Below are 13,161 nucleotides of genomic sequence, written 5' to 3'. Positions count from 1 at the left end.
CCTAGAACTAAGGAGAAACTTCCTAATGGTGAGGACAATTAATCAGTGGAACAGAAGTTGCCTCCAGAGGGTACTTGTGGGTGCTCCATCACTGGAGGCTTTCAAGAAGAGACCGGACAGCCTGAAATTGTCTGAAATTGTATAGGAGTGCTCCTGGTTGAGCGGGGTTGGATTAGAAGACCTCTAAGGTCTCTTCCAGTTCTATTCTGATTGAGTAATTGAGGTATCTGGCTGCTGCTATGCTGCTCCTTCCCTTCCTAGAATCTTGATCATTTGCTGCTTCATACAGAAGTTGCCTATCAAAAGGCAACTGTGTGAGACGCTTTTACAATCTTTTTGACATGGTTGTGGAGTTTTTTGAAGACAAGAATGCTTTGCTCAGTGGTGAACTCAAAGAGATCAGGCATGGCGTTGCTTATTTATCAGAACTATTTGCAAAGTTCAATGAAGTGAATTTGCAGTTGCAAGGAAATGAGGTCAATCTTATTAAGGCCAAATCTGTCATATCTACGTTTATTTCAAAGTTAACTCTATTCAAGCGCAATATAGGCCGTCGCAGGCTATACCAATTTTCAAGCTTGTCTGAGCTAGAAGAGAAAGGTGGGATACAAGATGATGATTTTGTGACCATTTGGACATGCTGCATAAAGATATGTCTGAGCGATATCAGGATATTCTTTTGATGGAAATTCCAGATTGGGTGATAAATCCATTTTCAGATACTGAGGAAGATGGGGTAGTGGAGGAACATCTCATAGAGCTGCAAAGTCTGCTGATACTTTTATTCAAAATTTCAGAAAGAGGATTTCTGTCATGTGAGGTCTTTGTAGAATATTAAAAAGGTGGATTGTACAATAAATGTGGTATACATTTTTCTCAAATATTGTTAATGCTCTTGATGAGAAGAGCATTCTGAGTTTAAGAATAATCTTGACTTTAAAAATAATTTATTGCCTTTTTTCATAAAATTGATTGACAAAAATATATTAAGATATAGAATTCATATCAATAATCAAGACTCTTATTCTATCAATTCCTGTTACTCTATTCTTTATCTGATCATATTTATCCACATGTTTACATTTTGGGTGGGCAAGGAATGAGACACTGGGAAAATCAAAAATCAGAAATTGTTTCCACTTTGTGTTTAGAATTTGGGAAAATATAAATTTCCTTATCAAGGGAAGAATGGTATTGCCCTAACAGATTGACAACTTGCTAATAAAACTACTTGTTAAGATTCTAACTGATCTGAGTTAATACTTTTATTTGAGAGCACTCAAAGTAGCACTTCAAATTTTGGATGTCTAAATAGCCATCTTTTTGTTTGTTCATTTCTTTATTGTGTGTTTTGCCTAGTTTCAGTTTGATTTTTCTTTAATAATTATGTGTAAATGATGAAATAATCATTTGTCACATATAAACCAAGAAGGGCCCTGGAAGTGTTTAATTTAAGAATAGAATTTTAGGAGAAATAATCATTTTAATCATAAGCAGTAACACTGAATTTCAGTAAATGTCACTGTAATCTCTTCAATAATAGCCATACAATCATTCAACTTATATTATTTCCATTGTCTATGAACTGATTTAAGTTTTCTAATCTGGGATATTTGTTTAATGAGATGTAAATTAGACATAAAAGGATTTCATTTTAATCTATTCCAGCATTCTGCATATTTTAGTATAACTAGAACCAAAATAAAACCCTATGGTCATTACAAAACCGTCAGTTTCCTAGGTACCAGAGAGTGACCTTCAACCTATTTGTTCATTCATGATTCTAGCTACCAAACTGATCTTCAATGTAATTCTGAAGCTGTTTAAGATGAAAAAGAAAAATGGAATTTAAATTTGATTAAGGGTAAAAAGAACTCCACTGGCTATCTCTCTCACATACAGACACTCATACACCAAATCTGCTCTGATCACCTATTCTGATATGCACACACAGAAGTAGACAATTCCACAAAGTAAATGGATCATAGCAATAGCCATAGCACTTAGACTCATATACTGCTTCACGGTGCTTTAGAGCCCTCTCTAAGTGGTTTACAGAGTCAGGCTATGTTTTCATGCTATCCAGGAATGTAACACTTCCATTTAGATAATCACTGAAGCCAAAATCTCTACATAGAGTACATGCACACATAGGTACAGCCTGCCAGAGACAGCTTTTAAAGCACTGAGCTTATCAAAGCAGACAGTGTTTTGATGCTGCTTTTGCCCATGCTAAGATGCTTTGTGAAGCCTCTCTTTCCAAAGTTGTGAGAAGGTGCCGTTTGTATCGCACTTTCAAGCAGCTCAATCAATGCAAAAGAGATGGAATTGTTTATCTCTTAAAACTTCTTAGAAAAAGTTGCAGTGAAGTAAAAAAAACTGCTAAAGACATCATAAACTTGGCAAACCTTGGGCTTTTTGCCAGATTTGGAAAGGCCAAATCTTCCCCTCATAGACACAGCTATTCAGGTATGACTTGATCCAATCACAGCTCTATCAAATATCTGCTTTCCCTGAAACAATTTTAAATGGAGGTCTGTGAAATTGCTCGGTTTTCTGTACTGTATATGCGATCAATCAGCGTTTCTTATCAAGGACTAATATTTGATAATAACTTGATCTAACTCATATATTCTCTTATTAGTTATTATTTTTAGGGAGGTGGGATTGCTAAGAGCCATTTATTCCTAGTATGTACAATAATCATAATTAAAAGGTGTATATTTTGTTTTTTTTTTTTATGCTTTAGTGGCCAGCATCATCCAGAAAACTGAAAATATCACCCCTCCTATGGATTATTCTCAGGTTACTACATGTTTAGTTAGAAGTAACCTGCAGTGGTGGTATAATTAAAGAAATATACATCGAAAGTGCCCTTATCTTACTGTATTCTCATTTGAAATTATTACATTTTTTTTCAAATCATAAGGATAATAAGGAATTATTTTGAAGACACAATTAAAAAAAACTACAGGGAGCTTCTGCCTGAATCATATCATTGCATATCGCATACCATATCATCACATGTGCACAATGTATCTCTCAGGCGCTTGTGAATTTGCAGACATCAGTAAGGCGCCAACTTTCAGTCTTCAAAGAGACTGAAAATGTTCTGCGTGCTATCTATTATTTTCAGTCTGTGTGATTCTGCTTTGATTCCTCATCTATTCTACCTTTTACAGACTTTCTGTAGCAAAAAGAGATGTTATATAAATGTCAGGTGAGCAAAACTTCTACAAATGGCCACCATTGGTAGACATGCTGATCCAAGTGTTAGAAATGGGTACTGATTAATGTCTGATAACCTTGAATAAGGAACCATATATTTGTACTATAATTAGATACTCTGATCTCAGCCATGTACAGGAAATAAATCTTAGGCATGGAAGCCAGAATGTACGAAGAATTCCAAACCATCTCAGCTATAATAGGATGCCCTTGGGCTTATTCAGTTGCCCACAAGGTATAGTCACGAACCAGTATCTTTCTGGGCCCTTTGATTTTCAGTCCTACATTCAGAGCTATACAAATCCCAGCTTGAACAGCCCTGAAGCATTTTAATCATATGGCATCAAATGTCCATCCTGAAATCTGAGACACAACATTTGCATAAATTTTTTTCCTCTTCTTAAATGAGATGCATCTGCATTTATTTCTATACTGTACTAAATAATACCATTAGCCTCTTCCTCAATGACTGATGTAGCAGCTACATTGAATTAATCAGGAATTGAGAAATATTTATTTTTAAATTAATCCCACAGAAGCATTGTTATTTCGGAAGAAAATTGGCAGAAGAAATATTGTTACTTTAAGACAACCAAATAATTGTTGGTAATCTTACATTTTACTTTCAAAATTATATTCAAAATTCAAGAGATCAGTAGAATGAATGATGAACACTGCTTAACTAAACTGGACACAATTTGATCAAATATCTTATTCTAAATAGATTGCAGAAAGTGATAAAAGGCACAGAATATTTAGTTAACTACAGAACTCTGTAATGATTTTTGGTGACTATTAAATGTGGCAGTTGGTCAAATCTTTAGATTACTATGAAGGATGTGAGAGAGTTGAAAGCACTTTTTACTATTTTTACTCTTAGCAGATGCTTTGGGATCTAGACAGACCATACTGCGTTTCTGAAGTGAGGCCTGCACAAACAAACAAATTACTTTTTTCTTTTGCTTTTGGCGCAGCAGTTGCAGAAACGAATGAACAATAACTTAAGCAGGTACAGTTTGCATCCATCTGTATGAACAGAACGGCTTCTTTAGTTTATGTAAGTGACCATCATCTAGTAAAAGTTCTTACGGGAAGAAGAGGGAAAAGCTTGCCCTCAAATCTTGCAATACCATGGATTCCCTTCACCTCCTACATTGTTCCTGAATTTTCAATTATTATTCTTTCTTTTTTTAACCATTTTAGGATAGATAAAGCTTATAGGATCTTTGGATACAAGCTATTTTTTTTCCAGGAATTATAATTCCTGAAGCAGATAGACCTCTCAGCAATCTACTCAATTTCCTCCATTTCAACATATATGGCTTTCCTAGTCTTAGATTTCTTGTTCCTTTGAAAGTCAATGAGATCATGAAATATTACTTTCGGTTGAAATTCGCATTTCTAGTTGATGTATAAAATAGTAATCAAAACTGCAAACAGCACTATAATTGGCTTATATTTAGGGTGACAAATCCTGACTATTCCAGCCATGCCCACCAAAAATCTCACGCTTCCACCCATCCTTGACCCTAAACACACACATGCTAAAAACAGGAAAATAAAATAAAATCTACCCCTAAATATTAGAGTGTACTGGAGAATTCCAATAGAAAATGTAAATTAAATGTTAATACTAGTGACTAGAACCATATGGAATATTAACTGTCATGAACTACAAGTCTATGCAATTATAAATGCATGATCTAAATTACAGTTTTACTTTCCCTTTATGTTCAGAAATGTGTACATACAGAACTAAGAATAGGCAACCTTTTGCAAGCATCATACCCTTCCATAATACACATATTTTTAAGAATGCTTAAAAAATTGTGGACTAAATTAGGCAATACCAAAAAGCACATATTTGAGAGTAAGTGCATTCTACTTCACATGCAAACTGTGGAACTGTTAGTAAGACTCAGAACTGAATAAATTGTTATATTTCTTTTTTGAGTTTTTTACCTCAGATTCATTTGAATTGAACTGATACTGCTTAAACCAATCCGTCCGGAGGGCTAGCAGCCGGTCAGACACTTTACTATGAAAATGTCATCTTCTTTTTTTCTGAATCAAGGGAATACTTGAATGTAACATGCAATGTAAGTAATGGATCTCTCAATTTTTGTTTTGTTTTGATTGAAACATTATTTTCAGATTCAATGCAGGTTATAATAATGAAAAAAACAGTATGTTTCAATTCAGAATTAGAAGGGGTCCTAGAAAACACCTTTCTTCAGCTTTGCATCAAAGAATGTGGTATGTTTTCAAGGTAAAGTGTTTCCTCTGTCCATTTGTAACCGACCCTTAGGGGCAGTGAGTGTGCTCATCTCTGTTTTTTAGCTGAGGGAGCCAGTGTTGTTTGAAGACACTTCCGTGGTCATGTGGCCAGCATGACGATTCACTGAGGCACACAGAATGTTGTACAATTCCCACCGGAGGTGCCTTTTATCTACTCTTATTTGCATGCTTTCAAACTACTACATGGACAGAAGCTGGGGCAGGCAAATGGAGCTCAGGCCTCAAACTGGGCTTTCCAGCTGACAAGCTCAGTGTCTTTAACCATCTTCATCATTTAGTAATTTAATAATTTTACCATTTTATAAGTCTAGAAAACAAAATGGCTTAAATGCATAAAAAGCATGTTCAACAACATTGTTCTTGCAGATTTTTCAAAAATTGCAACAATACATACCTCCCAATCCTGGTCTTAGACGGTTATCATAACCATCAAGTAAACGATCCAGAATTCGAGTGAATATAGTTGTGTTGTCTTTAATTTCATCTTGTAAGGAAGTTTGTCCGTAGCTGAAAACAAAGCCATCATGTTATATGCTGATTAATGCCTAAAATAAAGATACTAATGCTATTAACTTAAATCATTAATCCACCAACAAACTTGTCCAATGACATTTCTGAATAATTCTTTTACTGATTAGTAGATTTGAGAGCTCTTCCGTTGACCTGGATTATGGGAGTATTATACAATTCCTTCTCTTTTCACTTTTCAAGTATTCACATTCTTTGAAAACCTTATGTCAAACCTAAATAATAAATTACACTTTTTTGTTGGGTTTTTATTGTTCAGCCCCTTTCTGATTTATAAATGAGTGCTTTGCAAGTATAACAAAACATCAGCCCATTACCTACCCAATCCTAAAATAATTTAGTATCCTTGCCTACACGAAAAATTCATGAACATTATGAGCACGGATGGCTCCATATAATGCAGCCTTTTTTACATACTGGTAAAGTCTACAATTGCTATTTTGGGGAAAAATGCAATGATTTTATTATGTTTATTACAATGCATTTTCTTTTTAATCTAAATATTTTGGACTTGTTTGATATTTGAATTGATTTAGGAAAGCAAAACGAATCCATTTCCTGGTGAATCGAAAATCCCATTTTTGGGTGACATGGATATTTTCCTCATTCTTCCCAGATTTTATAACAATAGCACAGGGATCTGTATCCCTGTTTCTTTTTCCGTAGTGCTATTGTTTGGCAGTTAACATTCCTGAAAGTATATACTGCATATGTCTATATGCATGTCCATGTCTGTGTGTCACAAGACATTTTAATACCTGTAGCAAATAATTTTCAGGTATTTGCAATAGCCATGAGCTAAATTTTGGTCTCATCTTCAGATCTGTATTGTTCTTGTTATTAAGACTGTTCTGTATTTTCTTTTCTACAGTAAATTACACTGTTTTCTCCTAATTATCTATCGTAGTTGTCTCAGAGCCAAATCTTGGAGTCCTTCCTCTGCCCTTTAACCAGGGAAGATCCCATTTGTAAAATATGATGTTTGCCAGTGTAAACTCAGCAGGACTTAGCCCTTGAACCTCCAGCTGCTTCCTTCTTCATTACTTTGTCACATACATTATTACTGAATCAGCCTTCCTTGGATATCCAATGTGATGTGATTAACAAACATAGTTTGGTGAAAAAATCTCTTCCAAACTATGGAGCTTCACAAATGTTCATCTAGGAAATATTTATTTTAAGCAATGAATTTGCAACTTTAAAAATTAAACTTCACTCTGTGAAGTCTGTGAGCTGTATCTAGCCGGTAATCATAATAGAGTATAGAAATGGTTTATAATATATATGCATATAGTACATGGGTGTGTATGCTAAAAATGTAAACAATGTGAAATCCCAGATTAGAAAAGCAAATTTGCTTCATATTTTTATAATAATTTACATGTCTTTAGCCTAATGATGCCTACATATCATTAGCAATAACATTCAATTGATCATTTATTAATAATACCTCAGCTCTAGAGGACCATACCTTATATTTCTGTTCAAAGTGTAAATTGGTAATCCAGTGGATATTTCTTCTTTTGATAGTAGAGAACCTTTCATATTTATTTTAAATTTAAATTTAGAACTAGAATGAGTTATCTTATACTATTTGCTTAAAAAGAAATGAGTGCCTTCATACATTCAAGATGGAATCCCACTTCCATATTGCATCATCTATCAACTATGTCTTTTTAGCGGGTTGATTGGTGGGTAGCATTTGAAAGTTATTTTCACTTCGGAAAATGAACTACAAGTGTGTCATTAATAGCTAAGACTGGCAGAAGGTATGAAACTTGCAATTCCCTGTATTTTTTTTCTTTTCCTAAGCACAAAAAATTCTAAGAAACCAATTAAGGAAAAAACAAAAGGAGGATAAAATTACAGACATTATAAAATTAGTTTTAAAGGTTCAAAATTACTATAAACTTGCATATTAGAATATCATCCCAGTTTGAGTTCCTTTGACAATTCCAAAGTCAGTATTAAAATCTGATTATTATAATTATCAACTGTACAACTTTTTAATAAGACAAAATATCTCCTGGTATTTTCACTCAGACATTCATTCAAATAAAGTGTAGTCAAACTCTCACCAAAATACAATGAAAGCCCATTCTTTTTTTTTTAATACAGGAGGTTAACTCATTTTTCTATGCATTGATTTTTAGTATACATTTGCACTATCTAAAAGCAAGCTGGATTGTCTTCTGAGGCTACCATTATTTTCAAAACCAACATAATTTGTTGAAAATCAGCCTGATTCTTAGAGGTCAAATTGAATTTTAAACTGGGTTTAACCATGGATACCACTCCAAAAGCCACACATTTCATTTTAATGCCTGAATATTTCAGTAAAACCAATTGGAATTTCCAGTGAACAGTGAAAGCCTTCAACAGCATTGAATTCAGTGAGCAAGCCTATATTTTTACAGATAAATATACATGTTGAAAAGGCAAGTGTGAATCTGATATACCAATAATAACTAGATATGTGATTAATTTAGGTATGGGATTTTAAATGTATCATAATTATCAAGCTACACATCAATAAAGCTGCTACTATTAGTTTCTAAAAAAAACAAGTATATTCATATATCTATTTATTTTACAATATAAAGTGCTCGTGTTCAGATATTTATGTATTCATGTGGGTATTCGTATGTTTTGCTAGCATTTAGTACCTTAATAGCCTGATTCAAAATATTATAAGTATGAAATACTGTTCAGATTTTTCACTTTTACTTAGCTTTGTATCAGAAAGGAAGGAAGGAAGGAAGGAAGGAAGGAAGGAAGGAAGGAAGGAAGGAAGGAAGGAAGGAAGGAAGGAAGGAAGGAAGGAAGGAATGGTCTCCTAGATGTATTGAACAAAACTGGTGTTCATTCAATCCTTGCAATTTTTTTCCCTTTGTGCTATTGATTTGTTAGTGGCTAAAAGTCAAGGTTGGACAAATGTGTTAGCTAAAAAGTGATTGTTTTTTAATGTAGAGTTTAAGCAACTTGAAGAAAAATGTCATTTACCATGTTTGTGTTTCACAGAAAAAAAAAGTATAATAAAACACTGTACACTGACTCCATCTACAGGTCATTATAATAGTAACACCTCGTACAATTTTTCAAAAACAGGGAAAATGCTTCTTGATTTTCTGGTGCAAATCTTGGTTCTGGTGAAACATGCAAGCCAGCACGAGATGTGGAAAAATTGAGAAAAGAAACAGCCTTTCTCTTCTCTCTTCTCTTCAGGAGATCAGCTTTTTCTTCTTTCATCACTGATCTGCTATATAAAGTATTATATCCTTTTATGTTATATTTTTTTAGAAAAATGTGGTAAAACTAAATTGGATTGCCTCTGACCCTGAGATTCTTTTTACCAACATATATTATTTGTAATAAGCTTACTTTAAATTACTGTCCTGAACAATAGCTATTACCAGTGCACCAATATTGGTATTTGTAATTTAAAGGAAAAGATGTATTTTTCATTCATTAGCTCTATTGCTAACAGAAATGCAGTCTATGTAGATATTCAGTGTAAGAAGACTTTCCATTTACTATTCAGGTAGAATTCTGGCAGGTGAAATGGATTTCATTCAACTAATATTAGTGACAGTCTCCCCAATGAAGTTATTGCATCCTGATCATGCAAATTGCCTGCTGATATGAAATGTTCCATTCATACGTATAATAACACAGATTATTATTATTATTATTATTATTATTATTATTATTATTATTATTATTATTATTATTATTATTATTATTATTATTATTATTATTATCGTCAGCCCACTATCTTTACTGAAGCCTACTTTCATGAAGAACAGCCAATATTAAAGTCGTTCAGTCTGGCCTCATTCATTCAGTAAAAGCACAAAACCATAGGAGCAGAAACATTCCTATGTAAAATGCTATATGCAGCATAACTGCTGGCAAACTTTATCTGCAAAGAGGACTATTTCTCTTTGTAGCTACATTGAAATCATTAATCTATTCACAGTTCAGATCCAATAGTCCTGGCTAAACTCTTTCTCAGCCACAATTCCACCTAAGATGTTTTGCAAGCTTTAGTTTTATTTTAATTTCCTCATATTTTGGCCTAGGTGGGATTTAAGCAGAATCAACCTCCCCCTCAAAACAGTTTGTGTGAATCAAACCTTTTTCCACACTTGCTTTTAAGCCATGATAAAAGACAATCCAAAATATTTTGTTTTTAAAAAAGCAAAACTCTTTTCCCACCTTTTTCCAGGTAAGGTGCTCATAAGAAGAACCCAGGCCCAAAAACGGTCATAAAGGAGATGCATCATTTTGCTAGTAGATTATGGAAGCTGTAAACAATAGAAAATCATAAGTAAGCATTCTTTGCTTTGACAAGTTATTGGGAAATACAACAGGTTTAAAAGAACTTGTGATGGTTTTCCCTAAAAACAAGGAGCAATCTCACAATGGTATGATTTTCAGAGGGAAAGGTCCCTTCCAGGTATACTTATGTGTTCCATTTTCTTGAAAGTGGGGTCATCCCTGAGTTAATTTCATAGACAAAGGTTAAATCATTTTCTTTTTCAAGATCATTGGAATTCATATATACTATATGAATTGTTAAGTTCACAATTTGTACATCTACTTTACAATATCATAGAACTTAGAAACTATTTTAGCTTTAATGAGTGAGATCCCACCACTTGATTATCTCGGGGGTGGGGGGTGGGGGGGGAGGAGAGGAAAGGTCTTCTCCTAAAGCCCTTGAAAGCTCTAGAAGGTCCTGAAAAGGACAGAACTTTCTTCTGGAGAGAGATCCAAGCTTATACCCATTTAGCAAGCTAGTTGAACAACATCATACATTTTAAAAAGCTGAACAGAAGTATAAGATACAGAATTTCAGTGCTTTCTTTGACTAGTATTAGTTCCATTCATCCCCAAAGCATATGAAATGAATATGAAATAATGATGAAGATTATTGCATCCACATTGCCTTCAAACCTTTCCTTCCTTCTTTCCTTCCTTCCTTCCTTCCTTCCTTCCTTCCTTCCTTTTTAGAATATCCTGTTGCAAAATATTCCATATGGTACCTTTTGACTTAATGACTGAGTCCAGTCCAGTTTCAGTTAAGATGTTTTCTAAAAGCAAACCTGCCCTATATTTCCCACCACCACCCTTGCAAACTTAACTGGTAATTTTGCAAGGCAGCCTGACCATTGTAATACTCCTGTTCATAGCCCAGGCTTAGCTGCTTGCTCCTTGCTCCATACTTACTGCTGAATCCACTTCGGTTGCACTGTTTCTACCAGATATGTCCTTCCTCCTCCTCCCTCCTTCTCCTAAACCTCCTGACAGCCCTGAAGCTGAGTACAGTTTAAGAGAGAAGGAGAATGCCAGACAACATAACCACCATCGCAAAAAAGGCAAAGAAGAAGAAAACCTAACAGGATGATCCTTGTATAAAATGTCCAAAATCTAAAGCAAAAGGCAAGGCAAGGTGAACAAAATGATGACAGGTGTCCAGGTGGAGTGTAATAGACAGAGGTTCACAATGCTGCTTCTCCTGGAGGAAGAAGAAGAAGAAGAAGGGTGTTGCATCTCTAGGAGAGATCAAAAAAGCTCCACTTCTATTCAGCCTGAACTTTTGCACTGAACCTCCTCTAGCAAGTCATTTCAGAGATACCGGCAGATGGCAAGACACTTTCTTCTTACTCTACATTTCCCCCATACCGCCCTCCCTCCTTAAAATAATTAATGGGAATGGGGGCAGGGAGATACATGGCTATAGTTGCCTGTGGATGAGAGGGGAAAGTGGGAGATCACCAAGTGCGAAAACAAATCACACAAACAAACAAATCGACCAAACAAACCAATCTGCTCCTGATCCTTTCCTGCCACTCCATTCTACCACCCTAATCTTGGAATAATTGAAATAAAAGAGCAAAAGGGAAATCCCAGTCCATCTCTTCCCCACTATGGGCACATCCGTTCAAACCTGGAGCCATCATTCAAGAGGCATTTCTGCCTTGAGTGATTTTTTTTTTTTTTTTGCCTGCTTCAGAGCCAGAGATGGAGACTTGGTCAAAAGGGGAGAGAGGGTGGTATTTATGGATTTGCAGCCAGCATAGCAAGTTTGTGCTCCTCTCCCTGAGAAAGTCATCCATTGCCCCCAATCCATCCAGCTCTGGTTGGAAACGTCTGAAATAATCCCTCTTAATCCTAGGGTCTCCATTTCCTCCGCTTTAGTCCCCCCCCCCCAACCCTCCAATCCACCTCCTCTCCCCCAGTCTGATCAATTGCCCATCCACCGCTGCGGATTTTCACCCGGGGTCGGGGGATGGGGGAGGTAAGAGGGGAAAAGCTGGGTCCAGCATTCCGACGAGGTACCTGCTAAGGCAGAAGGCAGCAGTAAGGAGCCCCCTCCGTCCATAAATGCTCCGCCTGTGAAAAAGGGAGCGGGCTGGCAAAGGGAAAGGGGAAGGGAGGGAGCCTGAAAAAAGATGCTAGAGCGATACACACCTCGAGACCCTCTGGGCACGGCGTCGCCGATGCAGCTGAAAAGTCTGCCCGAGAGGCTCCACCAAGAAGCCAGGGCGGCGAGGAGGGAAAAGGGCGCTTTAGAGCACTGAATCTCCGCGGCTTTTCTCAGTCATTCACGAGCTCCTAGCCATCATGGACTCTGCCGCCGCCGCCGCCGCCGCGCCGCCGCCGTCGCTTTGCTCTTCGATTTTTAACACCCAGATTCCCTTTCCGTGGGATTCGGCTCGCAGCTCTACAACAAAAAGCTTTGCACTTTACCAAGACAGTAGTAGTACGTCCCGGGGTAAACCGGATGTGAAATAGGCTGTGACTTCATGCCAGAGAGATTTTATTTTAGAAAGGAAGGTGGTACCAAGCTCTCATCTAGAGACCAATCCGCCCATTTTTTTTCTCCAAATATGCAGCACAATTTAACTTCAGCGCTCTCGCCCTAATCTCTGTCTCTCTGGCTGCATGCTCAAATCCTTTCTACACTCTGCATCACGATGGCTGTTGCTGTTGTGGCGCTTACTGTGGCAGAAAGGAACGAAAATATTTTGGAGACCAGATGGAGGAGAGAAACTACACTTACAATCTTCAGAGAGTTGCAACCGAAAACTGGTGCGGAAT

The 13,161-nt window shown here is 36.2% G+C and overlaps 1 protein-coding gene across 3 annotated transcripts in view; it reads right to left on the bottom strand.

The window, feature by feature from the left end:
* Nucleotides 1–12,762, bottom strand: part of GABRA1 (gamma-aminobutyric acid type A receptor subunit alpha1) — a 54,938-nt gene extending 42,176 nt beyond the window's left edge. Inside the window, exons 1-3 of one of the 3 annotated variants that reach the window (XM_081957410.1) lie at nucleotides 12,532–12,762; nucleotides 10,273–10,361; nucleotides 5,921–6,033 (exon numbers count right to left, since the gene is read on the bottom strand). In XM_081957410.1, the coding sequence (XP_081813536.1) occupies nucleotides 5,921–6,033; nucleotides 10,273–10,340 (181 nt within the window). In that variant the 5' untranslated portion in view covers nucleotides 10,341–10,361; nucleotides 12,532–12,762. Of the gene's footprint in view, nucleotides 1–5,920; nucleotides 6,034–10,272; nucleotides 10,362–11,201; nucleotides 11,220–11,286; nucleotides 11,414–12,531 lie in introns of those variants that run through there. The other 2 variants (XM_081957411.1, XM_081957412.1) reach the window with 2 other exon arrangements.
* Nucleotides 12,763–13,161: the final 399 nt, after the last annotated feature.

This window comes from Natrix helvetica (genome assembly GCF_964273705.1).
Source record: "Natrix helvetica genome assembly, chromosome: 1".
In the NCBI taxonomy this organism is placed as follows: Eukaryota; Metazoa; Chordata; class Lepidosauria; order Squamata; family Natricidae; genus Natrix; species Natrix helvetica.
The sequence above is the reverse complement of the archived record's forward strand: the minus strand, read 5'-3'. Positions and strand labels throughout refer to the sequence as shown.